The sequence below is a fragment of the Schistocerca cancellata genome, chromosome 4 (genome assembly GCF_023864275.1).
Source record: "Schistocerca cancellata isolate TAMUIC-IGC-003103 chromosome 4, iqSchCanc2.1, whole genome shotgun sequence".
NCBI lineage: Eukaryota > Metazoa > Arthropoda > Insecta > Orthoptera > Acrididae > Schistocerca > Schistocerca cancellata.
In genome coordinates, this window is record NC_064629.1 from 882,807,467 (window position 1) to 882,829,127 (window position 21,661).

The 21,661-nt window shown below is 40.1% G+C and overlaps 1 protein-coding gene across 1 annotated transcript in view; it reads right to left on the reverse strand.

Moving 5' to 3' along the window:
• Positions 1-21,661, reverse strand: part of LOC126185046 (isoleucine--tRNA ligase, cytoplasmic) — a 175,671-nt gene that overhangs the window by 45,892 nt on the left and 108,118 nt on the right. Inside the window, exons 15-17 of the mRNA XM_049927800.1 lie at positions 20,145-20,347; positions 11,008-11,110; positions 10,716-10,934 (exon numbers count right to left, since the gene is read on the reverse strand). Coding sequence (XP_049783757.1) covers positions 10,716-10,934; positions 11,008-11,110; positions 20,145-20,347 — 525 coding nt within the window. The remainder of the gene's footprint in view (positions 1-10,715; positions 10,935-11,007; positions 11,111-20,144; positions 20,348-21,661) is intronic.

Here is a 21,661-nt window from a genome sequence, read left to right on the forward strand (position 1 = left end):
AGAGAATTTGAAACTGCAATTATCAACACATTCCTTGTATATAATTAACAGAAGGCCACAAAATGCATGGGAAAAATGTGACATATGAATATGGTCAGAAGTGTAGCACTTAACAAAGCCGTAAAATTGAAACACAGTTAAATCAAAGTCCTCCTCTACCATTTTCACTCACAATTACATGCATTCAAACTGTAAAATCTATTTCAAATATTTATTAATGTTCATATTATTTTAAGACCTTAAAATTCACATACAATAACAACAAGGACGCTAAAATAGAGCAACTCAGGATTTTACTACAGACTGGTCCCTTACAAAAGACTGCATATTTCACAGAATATTAAATGTCATAACTACATTAATTTCATTGTTTTCTGAATTAGGGACCAGATGTGCAAGTTAGCTAGCCTCTGACTTTTGTCTGAAGATAAAATATAATCATCTAAAATATGGTACACTGTAATCTAGGCAACAAAAGCAACACCCATATGAAATTTCTCTTGCTGGAGCAACAAACCAGGCATCCTCCACCTGAATGATGATGATGACATTGTCTTGATTCTGAAGATTGGTTTGATGCAGCTCTCCATGCTAGTCTATACTCTGAAAGCCTCTTCATCTCTGCAGAACTACTGCATGATATACCCACTTGAACCTGTTTATTGTACACAAATCTTGGTCTCCCTCTGCAACACTCGTTTACCTATCCCTCCCTCCATACCATCCCCCCCCCCACCTCTCTCTCTCTCTCCCCCCCCCCCCCTCCCCACCTGTCTTCCGCCATTACCTAACCAATGATTCCTTGATGCCCGAAGATGTGTCCTATCAACTGGTCACTTATTTTAGTTAATTTGTGTCAACTTTCTTTACTCGCTTCTCACTAATTCATTTTGTAAAAAGTCAGTAAAACTGTCACTAATATGAAAGTTGGTTTGAACACTACAGTGCTTCACTAGACACATCCCTATCAGAGGTGCTATACTGTTGCCTACCTCTTACTGTTGAACTTAGTATCCCAGGCACTTATTGGGATTATGCATCTCTACGTTATTTATTGCTCTACCTATCTAATTTTCAGCATTCTTCTGTAGCACCACATTTGAAAAGCTTATCTCTCTTCTTGTCTGTACTGTTTATTGTCTCCATTTCCCTCCCATACAAGGCTACACCACAGACAAATACTTTAATAAGTTATCGTAATTTAATTCTTAAATTCCTTGCATGTTTCTTTACTTAACTGTAATATTAGGTGTTTTTGTAATTAAGAAGTGTAATCTTGTGTTTTAGTAACTGTAAAGTGTATATTTGTGATGCCTGTAGAACAGTTATTTCTTTTGAATGGTCAGTAACACAGCTCAGTAAGGCATCAGCCTCCATGGTGACATCAGGAGGATAGCAAGTTACACAGTCAGCTTTATGTGTGTTTTTATACTTAATTCTTAAGTTAGTAGAGCTTGGACAGGTAGAATGGTGCAGGTGGAGCTGGCTGCAGTTCATGAACAGCTGAAGATGCTTTTGGCGACTGTCAGTCACCTTCAGGCTGTTGCCTCGGGGTATAGCAATGGTGGAGAATCTATCTGCAGTGTACTTGATGGAGTGGGTCTGCCCTCACCACAGGTGAGTAGTGGGTGGTAATACATTTTTTGTGCTCGAGGTGGAGAGTCAATGCAGAGGTTGCCCATCTGGCCTCACTTATTGACCCTGTATTGGTCCTTCAGCAGGGTCTGAGCAGGCAAACACAGGAGTGGGGTGGGGGATTTGTTACTTATTGGGAACTCCACTGTTAGGCACATTACAGAGACACTTAGGGAAATAGCATCCAGGACCACAAAGAAATATAATGTGTACTTGGTATGTCTGCTGAGGAGGGGGAGGGGAGGCCTCATCCAAGATGCGGAGGAAGCCCTGCCTGAGGCTATCCAGCATGCAAGCTGCAGTCATCTGCAAGTTGTGGCTCATGTCAACACTTATGATGTCTGTTACTTGGGCTCTGAGGCCATCCTCAATTTGCATGGGTGGCTGGTGGAAGTGTTAAAGACTGCTGGCCTCGTGCACCGTGTACAAGCACAGCTCACAATTTGCAACACAGTTTCCAGAATTGATCAGGGTCTTTTGGGTTGGAGCCGAGTGGAGAGTTCAACCAAAGGCTTTGGCAATTCTGTGATTGTGTTGGCTGCAGATTTCTGAACCTGCATTAGGACTCCCCTTTATGAGTCATGGATGCACTACACAAGGAAAGAAGCAACTTGGGTATAAAGACTAGACTGTAGTTTGAAGTTAGCTGATATGCATAGAGCAAAATCAGAACGCATACAACATAAAGGCACTTCGATGGTCAGAATTTTAACAGTAAATTGTAAAAATTTGTAACAAAGTTCCTGAATTTACTCCCCCAGAAAACCTTTCATGCTCAAATTGTTCTCAAAACAGAGAGCTGGCTGAAGTCGGAAGTAAAAAGATCTGAAATATTCCGTGAGACATGGAAAGTATATCAAAAAGACAGATTAAATGCCACAGAATGGAGAGAGTTTATGTTTATTGCAGTTAACAAAAATATTGTGTCTACTGAGGCCGAAATTGAGTCTGACTGTGAAGCTACCAGGGTGCATGTAACATGTCTAGGTGAACACACGTTAATTATTGGATGTTTTTACCAACCGATAAATTCCGCTGTGACAGTTTTACAATCATTCGAAGGAAGTCTATGCTCAGTAGCACAGAAGTACCTACATCACGCAGCAGTAGTTGGAGGCAAGTATAGACTGTGACACCTATGGATTCATTGCAGGTGGTATAGACAAGCAGTCTTGTGAAGTACTTTTGAACATGTTTTCCGAAAACTGTCTGGAGCAGCTGGTTCAACAGCCCACAACCAATGGAAATATTTTAGACCTTGTAGCTAAGAACAGGCCAGGCCTTGTCAAACTGAGTCACCACAGAGACAGGGATGTCACCACAGTGATGATGGTTACTGAAGTTAATAAATCCCTCAAGAATGCTAGGAGAGCATTTCGGCCAGAAAGAGCAGATAAGCAGTTTTTAGCATCCCACTTAGACAAGGAACAGACATCATTTACTTCCAATAGGATGGATGCAGAGGAATTATCGGCAAATTTTAAACGGATTGTAAATTGCACCCTGGATAAATATGTGCAAGTAAGTGGATTAAGGCCAGGAAATAGCCTCTATGATTTAATAACAAAATTTGCAGAATCCTGCAGAAGCAGACAAAAGTTAGTACAAATGTGTGCATCTCTAAACAGATCGATGAATAAAGCATACAACAACTACCACCATCATACCTTAGCAAAAGATCTTGCCAAGAACCCAAGAAAATTCTGGCCCTACGTAAAACTGTTAAGTAGGTCTAAAGCTGCTACCAACTCACTTGTTAACCCGCCTGGTGTGGTGATAAAAGACAGCAAAAAGAAAGCTGAAATTTTAAATTTTAGATTTAAGAAATCATTCACACAGGAGGATCGTACAAACATATGGTCATTTGTCAGTCACACAGGCTCCGGCATGGAAGACACAGTAATAGGAACCCCTGGCATAGATGAGCAACTGAAGGAATTGGATACAAGCAAGTCATCAGGTCTGGATGGATACCAGTTCAGTTTTATATAGATTATTCTTTGGTATATGTCCCTTACTTAGCTCACATTTAGTGTGAATCTCTCGTCCAGCACAAAGTCCTAAGCAACTGAAAAAAAGCCCAGGTGACTCCTGTACATAATAATTACAGACCTGTATCCTTATCATTAGTTTGCTGTAGAATTCTTGAACATATTCTCAGTCTGAATATAATACATTTCTTTAAGATGGAAAAGCTTCTGTCTATTAATCAGCACAGTTTTAGAAAGCACTGCTCATGTGAAACTCAGCTTGCCCTTTTTTTCACAATATCCTGCAAACCATAGGTGAAAGGCAACAAGCAGATTCTATATTCCTAGATTTCTGGAAAGTATTTGACATGGTAGCCCAATGTAGACTGTCAATGAAGTTACGAACATACTGAATAGGTTCCCATATATGAGAGTGGCTCGGAGACTTCTGAAGTAAGAGAGTTGTCCTCGACAGCGAGTGTTCATCAGAAACACACGTATCATCAGAAGTGACACTGGGAAGTGAGATAGGATTACTCGTATTCCCTTTATACATAAATGATCTGACAGACAAGGTAAGCACCAATCTGTGACTGTTTGCAGGATTAAAGGAATACATTGAAGGTCATTCCACATCAAAACACGAAATAATTCAAGAATTTGTAACCTTCTATTTCAGATTTTCACACAACTTTGCACATTTGCTTATACTTATATGAACTTCTGCAAAATCTTTTTGGTCTCAGACCACAACTTTATTTTATATCTAATTTTAAATGTAGCAATATTTGATAACTGGGCTCTGCAAGAATGTCAACGCAAAATGGTACTTATCTACATAAATGGCCATAACTCATGTGTTTATGAAGCTTACAATTTGGAATTTTCTCAGAAGTTAAGTAAGGCATATTGAAGCAGTAGAGTTACAAAGAATTTTTTTTAAAAATATTAATGTATGTCATTGTTTATCTCAGAAAAATTGCGAGGACGTGGAAAAACACTTGCTCACATTTCTCCAACCTGCTGGGAACCTGATTTTGGTCTTAAATAATCTCCTAGATTGTAAGCTTTCTAATAAAATAAAATTTTTAATGGGTCTTCTGCTAATTGACACACACACATCTGAAATCAAAATACTTTTTTCTGTGATAGAAAAGGGTCATTTTAAGTAGGGTCATCCACTCACTGTTTCACTGCCTCACATGCAAGGGTATCAAATTAGTATATTTAAGTATAACTCATTCTAGGCAGGGAAGATAAGTGTGAAAATTTATTTCCTTTCATTTGACTAATTCAGTAATTTTTAAAGACTGTGATATATATGATTCCTGCTCACAGTGATAAAAAAAGTGTACTTAGACAGCAGTAGCTTGTTTGAATCCTTTACAGGCATGAAAATAACAAAACAACTGCTGAAATTCATTGTTGAGAATAACTGACGTGAAACAATTAGTCTATTTGGCCTCAGCTCCTCTTTATATTTCTGTGAGACAGGTCATATCTGTTTGTGGTGTGGCCCTGTCATTCCAGTTGTATAAAGTATGTTTTAAGTGAATTAGTGCTCAGTGAATTGCAATGGAAAATGTGAATTCATGCACTGCTGGAAAATTACTAAAAACATCATATCATGTGACAACCTATATCTTAATTAAAACTCTACAAAAAAATAGAATAGCTGAGTGGGAACCAACTAGATCTGATATTGCTGCAATCCGATACAAGCTTTCCACAAGGTCAAGGAAGTGCTACTATACGTGGACGTCACAGATACTATTACTTAAAAGTTTCTGAAAGTCATCAGAGAACTTGTCGTGATCCATTCAAAACACACAGACAAATAGTTAAAAAACTTCGAGGTCATTTTGCCTGTCTTTGTCTAAAACCTTAAGTACTATAAGAATCTACATAAAACCAGGCCAAAATCTGCGCACAACATGTCGTAAGATTTGTGAACAGAAAACTGACTCAGTGATAGAAATGAAAGTGATGCAGATGACCCAGAGGCGACATTTCACGAATCACTACTAAAAAGTCAAGGTATTGAGGATGCAATAAAACTTTACATGATTTGGGGTGATCTCCAAAGGTAGACAAAGTGAAGCATGTTTTGGTGTGAAAAGTGTGATGATGAAAGATTTTGATGTCATAATATTCTTACTGAAAGAAAAAGTGGCTAGTGTAAGAGTACCTAAAGAAATTCAAATTTTAACTTTAGCTCCCCCCTCTCAGTCAAAAGAAAACAATGTCAGAATTCAATGTTAGTGAGTATGTGGTTCAACAAGCAAGCATTTTTGCATCCACAACAGTACCCAGCATCTAATTACCACCCTGTAACTCGGAGGTGGAGTTTTCGTGCAATTGTTCATAAATCAAATGATGAAGTCTGTATCTGCCTCATCCCATGATGATCCCCTGTTTAGTTTCCTCGCCGCGTACCAGCAAACACTGGTTAATGGGTGCAGTCTGGTAGAACATTTGCATGGGTGCCAGCCAGGTGCAGGGTATTCACCCCAAGTCGCAGACCCCGGTCCGTCATGGCACATTGCATCTTCCTCATGAGGCTGCTGTTTGTGCCCAGACTTCTAACCAGTGGGGTAGTTTCTGGGTGTAGTAGTCAGCTGACCCATTACCCCAATCACTTGTATCTCAAATTGCTGGACCCTCAATGCCACCGTCTCCTAGCCAGGCAGGCGAGAGGGTCAGTCATGGTGTTTTTACAATGGGAGGCTCCCAATCACAGCAGAGTGCTCATCCAGGGCCACCTTCACCGTGCTCTCTGCATCCTACCTTCTACCATGGAATAGGGGGCTGGTGGAGATGGCTCCCTTGATTACTGATGCAGAGCCCATGGAATTTGAACCACTGCCCTCCATCCCCCAGTCACCAGAGGATGAATCCTTGCCCCCCCCCCCCCCCCCCCCCCCCCCTCCGATGCTGATGGACCAACTGTCGGGCCCTCTCCAGTTTTGCAATGGAGGTTGCAGCAGAACCCAGGCCATTTTGGGCCCTATATGAACTTTCCAGGGGGGGGGATACAGTATCCCTACCAGCAGACATTGAGATGGATGCAGACGAGCTGGCGTGGTTATAGCACTGGAACAGTGCCGAATGCTGTCACGGAGGGCGTGCACAATGTGTGGTATGTGCAGAGCCACTGACCCAGGTGTGATGTCAAGCAGACATCAACTAAATCATACCTGGCCTTCATTTCACACAGTGCTCTGTTCGCTATGTGCTTAGTTTATTCAGTTGCTGATGTTGGTTGCATTGTGTTTTGCTCCGTGCTCATCTCTAAGCAGTGTTCAGATACTCTGCTCCCCTGCAGACTGACCTGGATGTTGATTTTGGTTCCCTCTTCCCAAGTTCAGCTCCTTGGCTTGTAATTGAGTCACCACCAGCTATTAAGTTATATTCTGTGTTGACAGCGACAGTTCCACAGCATTTTCATATCTGTGCAGATAAAAAACCTAAGGTTCTGACTAACCAGCAATAATGTGTCTCAAGTGCAAGTTCTGAACTTGTTTTGAATTTTTTTTCTCAAGATCATTACTGGTCATGAGACATTGTGCTGTGGTTATGACCACAAAACCATACGACAATTGACCACATTGATGACATACATGTGCTTAAGTAAGATAAAGAGAAGAAATAAATTTTAATCTCAAGTTTATTAAAAATTAAAAATAGAACAGTTAAATTACTTGAACTGATCACAGACCAAAACCACTCTTGGGAAGGACACACTACTCATCTGGGCAGCAAACTAGCTGATGTATTTTTTTATTGTATAAACTACTGACCTACCCCAGTTTTGATCAGGTAATCAATGTCTGCACAACTTGTCTGGCATAGTAGTAATAAATTACATACACAAACCTTTGCATGAATTGTCTACCTATTAGTGAAAACCCTATCAAAATCCCTAAAAGCAAGGCAGGGAATTTAATTTAGAATATGTATGGATTAAGAAACAATGCGAACAAACAGTTGTTACACGATTCATACTATGCTTTCTTCCATTCTCATCTGCAGTAGGGAATATTGCTTTGGGGAGATTCCCCAAGAAGAAAGCAACCCGACATAATTTAGGATTAGCACCTCGAGATACCTGTTCAAACAACTTTCGATGTCCTGGCATAATGACAGTGCCTAGCCTGTACATTTACAAGATAGTGCTCAATTTCTATTACAGGCTTCTAGGGGTTGTGGAGGGGGCTTAGTAGAGAAGGTTTTGATGAGGAACCCATGTTCAGAAATGTACCGATGGATGTAAAATAAGTCTGAAGGTCAGATAACTTTCAAATCTTGTGCTTCACAGTACACACATGGTGGAGGCAATGAGCTCTGACTTTTGTTCTCTTTAGGGGGCCATGTCATGGGCAATGTTTCGAGTACTTGCCCATGGGTTCTCTTCTATGTGATGAAGGATGTCCTCATCAAAGCTGAGATTGCAACACATCCACAAAACACCACAGGCAACCCTCCTACCTGCAAATGTACCAGTTTCTCACAGCCACTGTTATAGTGGGATGAAAATGGTATGTGTTATAATTACAACAGAGACTGATGATGGTGCCCTCTTCTCTGTTTGTGTATATATCATGAATTGGGAAATCTAAGAGTGATCCGATCTTCAAACTTATTTTGTATTTGTACATTTCTGGGCATGCATTCCTCATCAAAACTTTATCTACTGAGTCGTCTTTATAATCCCTAGAAGCCTGTAATAGGAACAGCAAAATACCCTGTACAACTGTGTAACATTTGCCAGAGAAACCTGGAAAAAATCAACATGAGATGTAAACATATATGTACATAATATTGGACACAGTCACTTGTGGGCTTTGTCTTCCTATAGTTCATAATAACTGCAAGTACATAAGCATACCATTTTTTTAGTAAATTATCATACTGAGCTTGTACACAACCAATAAATATAAAAGTGTATTACAAACTTTGGTAAAACAGTGTATTCTATTCAACTGAAGAACTCCTTGAAAATAATCATTATAATATACTACTGACCCAGCCTGGCTTCACATGCATACCACTGAGTAACTAGATAGCACTACGTATCTATGGCTGGATGAATTGTGTGGCACAGCAATAATCTTTTTATAGCCACTGCATGGAATTATTATTAATGTTTAGAGAGCAACGTTTAGCAAGTGAAAAAAATCACTTCCGTATAACTTAAACAACGTAAGCTGCGCATGGCAGCAAAGTTCTCAGGAAGCACGTATGTCCCGTGTCCCATATTTAATTGGCATTTGGACTGACATCTCATGGGAATGATGGGAGTTGCGAGCTATTACACCACTCGGGAAACCATGACTGTCTTATCTGTTACTGAAAACCGTATCGAAGTCCCTAAAGCAGTTTGTGAGATTAGCCTACACATACGGACAGGAGAAAGCAGTGGCAGCCTTTAATTTATAAAATGCATAGAAAAAGATATGTATACATGTACAGAATGTACTAATAGTTTTGTGTCACTCAATGGTCACTAGTGTAAGTCTTTCAATCAGATGCCACTTTACATGCGTACTGCAAAATACTGTCTTCATCCACAAAGATGTGTAAGCAGCATAAAAGAGTAAAAATCCCAGAATGGATGTAAGAAGCCTACTCGCTTATTCACATCTAACATGGTAAAGTTTCTCTCTAAAACCAGCTGTGTTTATATAACTATGGTGATCAGATCAATGTTTATGCTGCACACGTTAGAGGGGGCATCTTACTCCCAATGAGCATGCATCTGAAAACTAAAGATGAAACCGTGTGCCTACCAGTACATGTGCTATGAAAAGCAACTCACTTGACATTAAAATTCTTCACACTCAGTTCTAATAGATATGAAAAGGATTCTAAAGGCTATACTGACTTCATAGAAGTGAAAAGTTTATTGTCTCTATTACAAGCCACGCAACATTCCTAATGTTTCTAAGCACACTTACTGATGCTCCCTCTTATTTCAGCTTGTCTTTTACCTTTCTGAGGTAACCATTGCTTCTACCGATCTTTGCTAATGACTCACTTCTAATATCAATGAGTCCTCAATCCTGTGGATGAACACTCTAACACTTAACCGATTTATTGAACTTCCCACGGCAAGCATCCATGTATTGTCCTACCATGTCTGACGTCCAGTCATGACTCCCCACTACTCCTTGCCTTCCATACTGCCCATAATGATTGGTGCCAAACCAAGCAGCTCGATCATTGAGGGTTCACCTGCCGACAGTGCTGCTGCGCTAGGCTGCTCCATGTAAGGTACACATATCGATACACAAGGTGTAACTATATCTGTAATATTACATGGAAAATGACAATAAGCCACACAAACATGACAATGGTATCTAAGAACGAATGTGTCGCCACTGCAAGGAGCAGTGAACACCAAACAGATGCTCTTGATTGAGCAGCAACAGCCTGTGCTGCAAGTTCTGCCATTCATTGGTAGATGCCAATGGCATTGTTTTCTGAATGGCAGTTGACTTTGGTACATCACAGTTATGTCAATTTGTGCAAAACATTTTTGAATTACACACACACAAACCTTCCTTGTAAATCAATCTAGCTATAAATAAAAACCATTATCAAAATCCCTACAGTAGATCCCGAAATCAGCAGCAACATGCAGACAGAAGCAAACAGGGGACTTCAATTTAGATAGGTGTGGAGAGGTTTTTCCTAAGTAATAAAGAAGACCTTGTAGTTCTAAAACAAATTATTTTCTGTGATCATATATATAAATTGATTATATATGAAAGTTAACTCTATTGTAAGCTTAGATGGATACAATTGTATGAAATATACTAAGACGAATACAGAATTTGATTAAAAATAATAACAATAATAATAATAATAATAAAAATAATAAAAATAAAAAAATGCCAGCCATCAGTTTTGATGAGAATAAAAATTCCTCCAACAGTGGGTTCACCAAAGGGTAGACTTTACAATGTGGAGTACTTTGAAGGTTATAAGGTTTTTTGTAAAATTTGATTGATACATACAGCTTTTATCACTTATTTATGGTACCCTCTTGTACATGAAGCTCATGGAGTACAATACTTAAAGGGGAGTATTATAAGAAGATTTGAGTACCTTTACTGCTTCTGTGATTGTCTTCAATTCACTCTTGAAACGGACTCCCAGTTCCTTGTAATTAGGCTCAGCCTTTCTCACTACTCCATAGCCAGCCATATCAGTTGTCAAGGTCACGTGGCGAACATTGAGCTCCTCAGCAATGTACCTCCTCAGACGCATCAGATCTGTTATGCACTTTTCATCTGGGTGTATTATTATCATGCTAGGCAGTGGGTACTGCAAATGAAACAAGGCTATTCAAAACTTTCCACTAAAAAAATTACCTGTCAAATTTTGTACCATACTTTACCTTCACTGGAACTGTCTTCCTATCACGTATTACACGGCCCAAGTCTATTACAGTTTGCATTCTTGCAACAGTTTTTTCTACATCACTATCAATGCAGGTTTCTCTGAAAAACAAAATGTTAAGTATTAACTGTGTTTCCCTCCACTAACAACATTATTACAGTAACCATTAACCACTTCTGTGAAGCGTGTATAATAATTGTACTTCTATTACACTGGCATACATGTCATGCAAACGTCACCAGTTGAAGAGCGGCACCATATTTGCAATAACTTTTACTCTCCATTGCAATTATGTACTAAATGTTTAATGCAATGCAAAAACCAGTCAAAATATAGCGCAGCTTATTTGATGCCAATGGAAAACTACAGGGTGTCCCAAATTTTAGGACGAAAATTATGAAGATTGTACATGATCCTTTTCATCATATCAAACACAGCTATTGTGGTAGTTGAGAAGACTGTCATGGTTAAAAGAGGGTTCATATTTAAACAGCACAAACTGTAGGAACTTTGCCACAACAGTACTGCACTAGGTAATGCAGATGTATGTGTCCAAAATCATTCAGCCCTTTATTTACAGTAAATGAGTAACTGCTACTCCACCAGTCCTCCCCACATTATATTCTTCAGCAAGTAAAGCACGAATGTAAAATTAGAGAGATTAGAGCGCGCATGGAGGCTTTCAGACAGTCATTCTTCCCACGAACCATACGCGACTGCCCTCCGCCACACACCGTTGGGTGGCTTGCAGAGTATAAATGTAGATGTAGAAGTGCATTTTGTGGACATGTTTATAGACATTTATTGATGAATCTTTTCCCACACGATCCAAAACCACCTCCCCAAATTCTATTTTATGAACGATTCTTTGTTGAGACTCTCGCCCAGCTTTCTGTGGCTTGAGTGGCTCTATTTCTCAAGTTTCCATCCGTAAACTCATTCAGTTTTCAAGACACTACATCATGCTGCACCATACATTAAAATCATGTCTTGATGTCCCTGTAATGAGTGATGCTCTATTTTCTACAGATATGAACTGTAAATGAGAGTAAACTACATTAAGGAAATGTCATAGAGAAATGCATATTGTCTTCTGAGGCAGCATCACCAATGCTGACGTTGTTTATTATGAAAAATAAGCAATTTGAAAATATACACTTCATACACATTGCTCATTTGAGACCTTGTGCCTCTTGAAATTGCCCTTTTATGACCAGTGGTTTCTTAGCTCTCAATATGTAGAATAGCATCCTCTACAGACTGCACAATGGTTTTTGACACTGTGCAGAAGGTGATTAAGTCAATACCAAAGACAGACAGTGTCACAGAAGCCTATGAGCTGCAACAACCAAGGTGACTTCTCAGCAAGCAGAACAGATTTAGATGCACATATGAATTATTTCTGGATAACTGTAGTGTACGTAAAATATCAAACTAACAGTGCGGATGACATAATAATAAGCATCCTTGGCATAGAGAAACAACTGAAACTAAGTAAGCTGCCAGGTCCGGATGGAATACCAATTCAGTTTTACAAAGAGTGCTCTACGTCACTGGCCCCTTACTTAGTTTTCATTTCTTGCGAATCTCTTCACCGACGCAAAGCGCCAAGTGACTGGAAAAAGCACAGGTGACTCCTGTATATCAGAAGGGGAAAAGAACGTACCTGTTAAATTACAGACCAATATCCTAAACATGGGTGTACTGCAGAATCCTAAAGCATATTACGAGTTCAAATATAATAAATTTCCTAGAGACCAAAAAGCTTATGTCCATGAATGAGCACCGTTTTTTCTCACATGATATACTGCGAACTATGGATGAAGGGCAACAGGCAGCACATTTCTAGATTTCCAAAAACCATTCGAATTGGTAATCCACTGCAGACTGTTAACGGAGGTACAAGTGTATGGAATAGGTTCCCAGACATTTGACTGGTTCAAAGACTACTTACGTAACTGAACCCAGTATGTTGTCCTCGTGGAGACGGGTAACATCAGGGGTGCCCCAAGGAACTGTGATAGGACCGTTGCTATTTTGTACATACATACAAGATCTGGCAGACAAGGTGCAGTTGTTCACTGATGATGATGTGGTGTAGAGGAAGGTGTAGAAGATCAGTAACTGTAGGATGATACAAGATGACCTACACAAAATTTCTAGTTTGTGTGGTGAATGGCAGCTGGCCCTAAATGTAGAAAAATATACATTAATGTGGATGAGTAGGAAAAACAAACCCTTAAGTTAGGATACAGCATTAGTAGTTTCCTGCTTGACATAGTCACATTGTTTAAATATCTGTCCATAACATTGCAAAGAGATATGAAATGGAACGAGCATGTGAGGATTGTGGTAGGGAAGGTGAATGGTCGACTTTGGTTTATTTGGAGAACTTTACGAAAGTGTGGTTCCTCTGTAAAGGAGACCACATACAGGACCCTAGTGCAACATATTCTTGAGTACTGCTCGAGTGTGGGGGATCTGCAGCAGGTTGGATTGAAAAAAGACATCGGAGCAGTTCAGAGGCCAGCTGCTAGATTTGTTACTGTTAGGTTTGATCGGCATGCAAGCATCGCAGATGCGATTCAGGAACTCAAGTGAGAATCCCTGGAGGGAAGAAGTCATTTCTTTCAAAGAACCCTACTGAGAAAGGTTAGAGAACTGGCATTTGAAGCTGATTGTAGAACAACCCTACCGCCACCAACATACATTTTACACAGTGACCACGAAGATAAGGTACTAGAAATTAGACCTCATATGGAGAAATATAGACAGTCATTTTTCCTTTGCTCTACCTGTGAGTGGAACAGGAATGGAAATGACTAGTGGTGTTATAGCACACCCTCCATCACACACTGTGCGATGGCTTTCAGAGTATGTATGTAGATGTAGGACATCTGCGGTGTGAGGAAGGCTGTAGGATATGCAACTGTGCACCAGATGTTCCTTTGGCACATTCAGGTCAATCCAGTACTTAAGATACTGGATAATGTTTTCATCACCTGCAAGATAATTTACCAGTAACTAGTGTCACTATGTATCCCGTCTGTTAACTGCAGTCCGCAAGTGCACTCACAACTATAAACAGTCATATTACAGACTAGTGAATGAATGTTAGGAATTGTGAATGACAAAAATAAAGGTTACAATTTAAAATCTGGCCAATTTTTCTTGGGGGGGGGGGGGGGGGGGGGGGGGGTGGAAAGGTAGGATGAAGATCATGCTTGTAGTGCTACGACAATGTAGCTCTCTCTCTCTCTCTCTCTCTCTCTCTCTCTCTCTCTCTCTCTCTCTCTCTGTGTGTGTGTGTGTGTGTGTGTGTGTGTGTGTGTGTGTGTGTGTGGTTTTTTTTTTTTTAATCAGTCTTGTTTATGTGCTTATTTAAAAGCTCAGCATCTCAATTGCTTGGCAAGTGTTTACCTTTCGTCTTTGCATTCTTTTCCATCAGTTGGGCAGGGCTGGTGGAAGAAAGCAGCTGTTTGTTACCCATTAAAGTAACCATCAAGCCAATTACATGAAGAGATTTAGAGCAATAGCAATCCTGCTGCTACTGAAAGTAAGCCCAGTGTCTTAATCACTGTACCACCTTGCATCATCCGCCACGTCAATTTCAAACTGCAACAACATGCCAGACTTCACCTCAAAAAGCTATCCCACCTTCTCCTAAACTACCTGAACAGTGATATTTCCCTTACTGTCCCTCTGCAGTGCCCTGAACAGACACACCATCAACCACCACCACTCTCCTACAAACCGAGCTAGGCCAACCTACTTAACATCAACTCCTTCACCACTGCCTCCCAGACCAAGAATAACCCATAATCCCACAAACCAAATACAACAGTAAAGTGTCCTTAATCTCTCATCTAAAGCACTATTCCCTCCTGAATTATCTGTTTTTTCTAAGGGCCTCACTTTTAGCCCTACACCTGCAATTTATCATGCTGCTTTGGTGAAGGACTTCCTTTCCTTCACACGTAATATCCATTGGAAATATCACTTTGCAACCCAACCCAAAACCTTTCGAACAGCAAACCTGACATCGAACCCTGCCTTGAACAGTTCATACCATGATCCCAACTTGACTCACCACCACTATCTCAAAATCATCCCTTACAAGCCTTCCAAGAATTCCTCACATCCAGCATTGCCTCACAACCCTTCCTCAGGTCCCTACAAACATGACCCTAACATGTCCTCTGCAGAACTCCAGGCTCTACATTCCCTAAAAGCTGATGACTCCATCATTATCCTCCCAGCAGACAAAGGATCTACCACTGTAGTAGTTGACCGAAAGGAGTATGTTAGTGAAGGTCTACGCCAGCTGTCTGACACCTCTACATACAACGTCTGCCATCAAGATCCCATCCCTGTGATTCAAACTGACCTGCAATCCCTCCTTAAAACCTCAGGACCCTCACAAGGACTAACACCATAATCCACAGAACTTCTCACCCCCACCCAAACCACGCATCCCCACCTTTTACCTTCTTCCTATGATCCACAAACCCAATCATCCTGGCCGTCCTACGGATGCTGGCTTCAAAGCACCCACCGAATGTATGTCTGCCTTAGTTGATCAACACCTGCAATCCATAGTACAAAAACTCCCCTCCTACATCAAAGATACCAACCATTTCCTAGATCATCTGAAATCCATGCCTGTCCCACTCCCACCACACACCTTGCTTGTCACCAACGATGCCACCTCCCTCTATACAAATATTCTCCATGTACATGGTCTGTCTGCTGCTGCTGAACATTTCCTCAGTCAGTGCCTACCTAATTACAAACCTATGACATCCTTCTTACTCACCTTAATCAACTTTATACTTACCAACAACTACTTCACCTTTGAGGGGCAGACATACAAACAGATCAGGGGTATGGCCACGGGAACCAAGATGGTTCCTTCCTATGCCAATCTTTTCATGAGTCACTTGGAGAGGTTTTCCTGGGATCCATAAGTGTTCAGCCCCTGATTTGGTTTAGATACATTGATGACATATTTACCATATGGACTCATGGTGAGGCTGACCTGCTAAAATTCCTGGAATCTCAGAATACCTTCTCCCATTTAAATTTCACATGGTCCTATTCCAAATCCCGTGCCACTTTCCTCAATGTTGATCTCATATACTCAATGAAGGCCAGCTACACACCTCTGTCCACATTAAACCTACCAACAAAGAACAATACTTACATTTTGACAGTTTTTATCCTTTCCATGTCAAACATTCCCTCCCATACAGCCTTGACATCTGAGGCAAACATATTTGCTTGGATGCAAACTCTTTACAGCAATACACCACCACTCTCACCTCAGCCTTCACTGCACGTAATTACCCCACCAGCCTTGTTAAAAAGCAGATCTCCCGGGCCATCACATTCAATCCTGGTACTGCTGATCCCACCACAAAACAGCTTCGGAGCACACCATTGGTGACACAGTATTATCCTGGTCTGGAATGTGTTAATCAGCTACTTCGACAGGGCCATGACTTCCTAAAATCGTGCCCTGAAAAGAGATCCATTCTGTCTAAAATTTTGCACACCACACCTAGAATAACTTTCCGTCACCCTCCCAATATTCTTATCAGACCCTATGCTCCTTCTGCATCCATATCCCTACCCCATGGCTCCTAACCCTGTGACAATCCCCGCTGCAAGACTTGCCCTATGCACCCTCCTACCTATAATAGCCCTGTAATTGGCAAAACATATACTATCAAAGGGAGAGCCACCTGCGAAATGATACGTCATATACCAGACATTATGTAAACACTGTGCAGCCTTCCACATCGGCTTGACTACCACCAAATTATCAGTTAGGGTGAATGAGCATAGGCGGAGGGTATATATTGGCAACTTGTAATATCCTGTTGCAAAGTATGCCCTATAACATGACATTTGTGACCTCGGCACCTGTTTCACCACACATGTCATCTGGATTCATCCCCCAGACACCAGTTTCTCAGAACTCCACGTTAATTTCTTCTGTCTCAGCTTTTCTTCACTGTAACTAGTCTTTTCTTCACTCCGTTTTAGTTTACTACATCTTTCATTGTCTTTCCTATCTATTTTTCACCACTCCCACCCACCTCTGTTACATACAATGCACTTAGCTTCTCACTCTTATTAACTTGTGCACAATGTTTTAGTAGTTATCTCTTTCTTGCATATTATCCTGCCTCCCACTTTTAAGCTCTCAGGTTTTCAAATCTTGTCTGATGCAGTCCCCAACAATCAGTCTTTTCTTCTCATCCTGTACGGTAAGTCGTTCCTGATCCATAGTGCTGGGTGACTTTCCCAAAATCTACCCCTTTTCCTAGACCTCTCCAGTCCTTTTCCTTCACCCTCCTTCATTCCCCTTCAACCCTTCTGCCTGAAGAAGGGTCCACTGGCTCTGAAAGCTTGCCAATCACAACAGTCTTTTAAGTGTGTGTACTGCTGCCGCTTGGTGAGTAAACACTATAAAACCAGTAGTAGTAATGATAGTTGTTACCTCTTCATAACATTCCTCTATATTATGTCCATTTTTTTTGGTCCTGACCAAATGCCCATACACACTATGCTAAATTTTCCTGCATACTACTTTTCCTCTGTACAATTATTTAATGTATGTGAAGCTCAGTTTTTTCTTCTTTTTCTTTTTTTCTTATTTTGGAAGCTCTAATCAATTCTCCCCTTCTTTACAGTGTTTAAGCCACTGGATGTAGACACTTTATTTTCCACTGTGTGGATCTGCACACACTTCAAACGACCATGCTCGGTGAGAGACACACATCAGCATCAGCGCCAGAGTCGTGTGATATGTAAGGCACATTGTTTTTGCTGCCTGTCTCGTTGGCACCACTTTATTATTTTTAGCATCACTAAATGGTGAACATCTGTAGTGAAAACAATGTTGGATATAGTGCAGTGCAGTGAATTGGAGGAAAGCGTAGGTTGGCAATATAACATTTTTGGAAGAGTTTTAATTGCCATTCAAAAACAAATTATCACAAGGCTTAATCTTTACTGCAAGCTCTTTCCTGTAAAGACTTTCTACTTATTTAACCTTTTCATTTCCTCACCAATTTCTGCCTCTTTGGCGTGGGGTTCTCCTCGAGTTGTTAGAATGTCATGGTTCCTGCAATACACAATTTCAGTGATATGTGGTTGAAATGGGGAATTTATTCTGATCATATTCCCTGCTTATTAATTCTGTGACTACAAAAAGTAATCATATGGCAATTGCCATGAAATTCACAAGACTGTGAACAGTGACTGTTATTGAGCTGCAACTTTATACTTGATTTACATGTTTTGGCCATACTTGACAGCACTGGTGTATAAAACAATATCTGAACACTTAAAAATAATTTGTCTCAAATAACCTGGTGGGTACTGGGAATAGGCAGTATGCTGTATTCTCATATAAAGGATAATTCACCACTGAATTGTGCTTGTACAATGAACAGATGTTTAGGTTCACATCACAGCATTTAAAGTGTGTGTGAGGGCAAACACTTGTGCATGCCCTATCAGGACTTTCCATTATTGTACCACATTAATTGTAAGTTTTTATTTGTATATGTTCAGTTATGTGCACCATTAACATTAAATGTACTTCACGATGGGATGATAACCCTGGACTTTTGACTGCCCCCCCCCCCCTCCTTCTCTCTCTCTCTCTCTCTCTCTCTCTCTCTCTCTCTCTCTGTGTGTGTGTGTGTGTGTGTGTGTCAAGAATTTCAAATGCAACCACCACACTGACGTAGTTTTGGTCCATCTTTTAACAATGGCATGTATGCCAGTAAAGTAAAACGCACAGTCCTGCTTCCACAGCCATTGATGCACAGACATTTTCATGGCCTCCTCATCTTTAAAGTGTGTACCACAATGAGCTTCTTTTAACAGCCCCAACATATGGAAGTCTGATGGTGCCAGGTTAGGGCTGGATGGGGGATGAGGCAAGACTTCCCATCCAATTGTGACTAGTGTGTGGTCTCTCACTGTATTGCAAAAGAATAACATCCATCACAGTTTTTGTTGGGCAAACTCACTGAAGACCTACGTTACTTGTTTGACGGTTCTGACGTATTAGACGGAATTTATTGTGCAACCCTGCTTTAAAAAACACACACACACACACACACACACACACACACACACACACACACACACACACACAACTGTAATCACACCCTCAGCATCTCAGAATAATGTAGCCATAACTTTCCCTGCCGATCTTAAGTTTTGAATTTTTTCTTCATCAGTGAGTTTCTATGATGCCATTCCATTGACTGCCTCTTTGATTCTGTTTCAGAAAGAATAACCTATGTTTCATCTTTGGTCACTTCTTTTCCAGACACTTCTCTCCCTCTAAATGGAAGCACTGCAAGAGTTGACAGGCAATTGTTTTTCTTGTCTCTCTACTCTGGTTGCTTAGCATTCTTGGTATCCAAGCTAGTTGTTGAATGATCATCATCACACTGCTTCTACTGAGGGGAGTAATGCAACACAAATCATCTGCAGTCACTTTGCATGACATCATCAACTCAATGAATGTCGTGCGGAGTCATTACTGTCAATGCCCTGCTTATCCGTGTTTCATCAGCAAACGCTGTCTCCCCTTCAGCTTCATTACAGTGACAAACCCATCACCTAAAAGTGCTGATATCCAGAGTTGCATCACCGTACACATTTTGCAGCCTTGCATGAATGTTAATGGGCGTTTCACCTCCTGCACTCAGGAATTTATTACAGAACGTTGTCTAATATAAACATCAATATCAGCCATTTTGTGAGTCACTGCAGTACTGGCATCTGTTAATAAAGGAAGTTACAACCTCAGTGGCTTGGAGAAGAAGCTTTATAGAATTAGTGCCAAATTCAAATTTTTCACTTAAACTTTATTTACAGACAATAAAAAAATAGGAGGTATTACTTTCTCTTAATTTGAGAATGGTACCAGTCTTCTAAACTGCCATCTATTACTAATGAGGCACATAAATTCACTCAAGTTTGATTGTATTTACAGGTTTTGATTATGCAGAAATTTCACTTCATTTGAAAAAATCCACAGAAAAAACTAGATCTCAAGTGTGTAACAGTGAATCACAGCCATAAAAATCATGGAAAACCACTCACCTCACTTTGGGAAAAGGAAGATAATGTACACTTTCTGTATTATCACAGCCTTCAAAGTTCTGTTTCTTTAGTGCCCGTCTTAAATTTTGGTACATTGTTTCTGTAATGAATGGTGTAAATGGTGCCATTACTCTAACCATCAGCAAAAGGACAGTGAAGAGCACATTCAAGGCACCTGTACAGTCGTCTACTCCAAAAGCTCCCTGAAAAATCATACCATGAAATTACAAAGCAACTGACAACTAACTTGTTACTGGTAATCTTGAAAGTACCATATTTACCCGAGTATAAGATGACCCTGAAAATAAGATGACCCCTTTTTTTTTCTAAGAGGCTCCTCGAGGCAAATTTATTTTTTAACGTATTCTGACTATTCACAATTATGAACTGTAACATTATACCTACTCTAACATGCCGTTTATTAATTGTCTATGTTTCGATAATACAAGAAGAAATAAAATAAAACAAAAATAAATTGTTTAAATTAATTTCTAAATAAAACAAAAAAAATTGTTTACATTAATTTCTATCTTCACTGCCGTTTTTGTTTACTTAGCTCTCATATGTGGTATCACCATTTTTAATCATCGTTGTCGTCATCCTGATAGGACAGTTGTGAAAGTTATATCTCTGTTGTCAAAATATTTGGCTGTTTCTTCCAAATATGTTGTGATTTCTGTGGTTTTGGTTACTGTGGAACAGGAGAACATAGCCTTTTTTTTAACATATAGTAGATTGTCCCTCTATACCGACGTATGAATGTGAGAATGTCTATTGCTTCCAAACATATTGTCTGCCTGCCAATCTCACTGTCTGTATAGAACCAGCGGCTGACACACCCCCAATCGTTCCAGTCATACCTCATGGTGACTGTTGACAACATTGCTGTATAATACACGTAAGTACACCACTGGCCCCCCACCTAGACTTTAACGTTACCTGCAGACACGTATGCTATTGTTGAGTATTTCTCCAATTTTGCAGTCAATTTGATTCCGAGTGAAAATGAATTCAGGAAAACTGCAGTTTAATCATTTAATAATTCATAAAAAGCCAAGTACACAGCATACATTCCCATAGCTGGCTGCATGAGAAAATTTCTGCTAGTTCAACACTCCCCTCCTCACACTCATAGTTCTCAGTCAATCTGGGTCACTGTCCCCCCTGTAACTTTCCATAGTGTTGTGCCTGAGCAACAGTGAAACATCATCTAGGGTGCAGGTTGTATGTACAAACAGCAACTAATACATAACTAAAAGATTGCAATCACTATTCAGTCCAATTATTATTGATCTTTCACTCATCCCATGATCTAGACACGTCTGTATGTACTATCCCCACAACAAGTCTTTCCACTGTAATTTATTCTTGTGAGAACACTTACAGTCAGTTTAGACATTTCATTCTAGAAGATAATTTGCCTTCTTGTTTCATCTGAATGTCATCATCTTCTTCTATAAATGATTAAAAAATGGTTTCAATTTTCTCCAGTATTCTAACATGTACACCAATCCAAT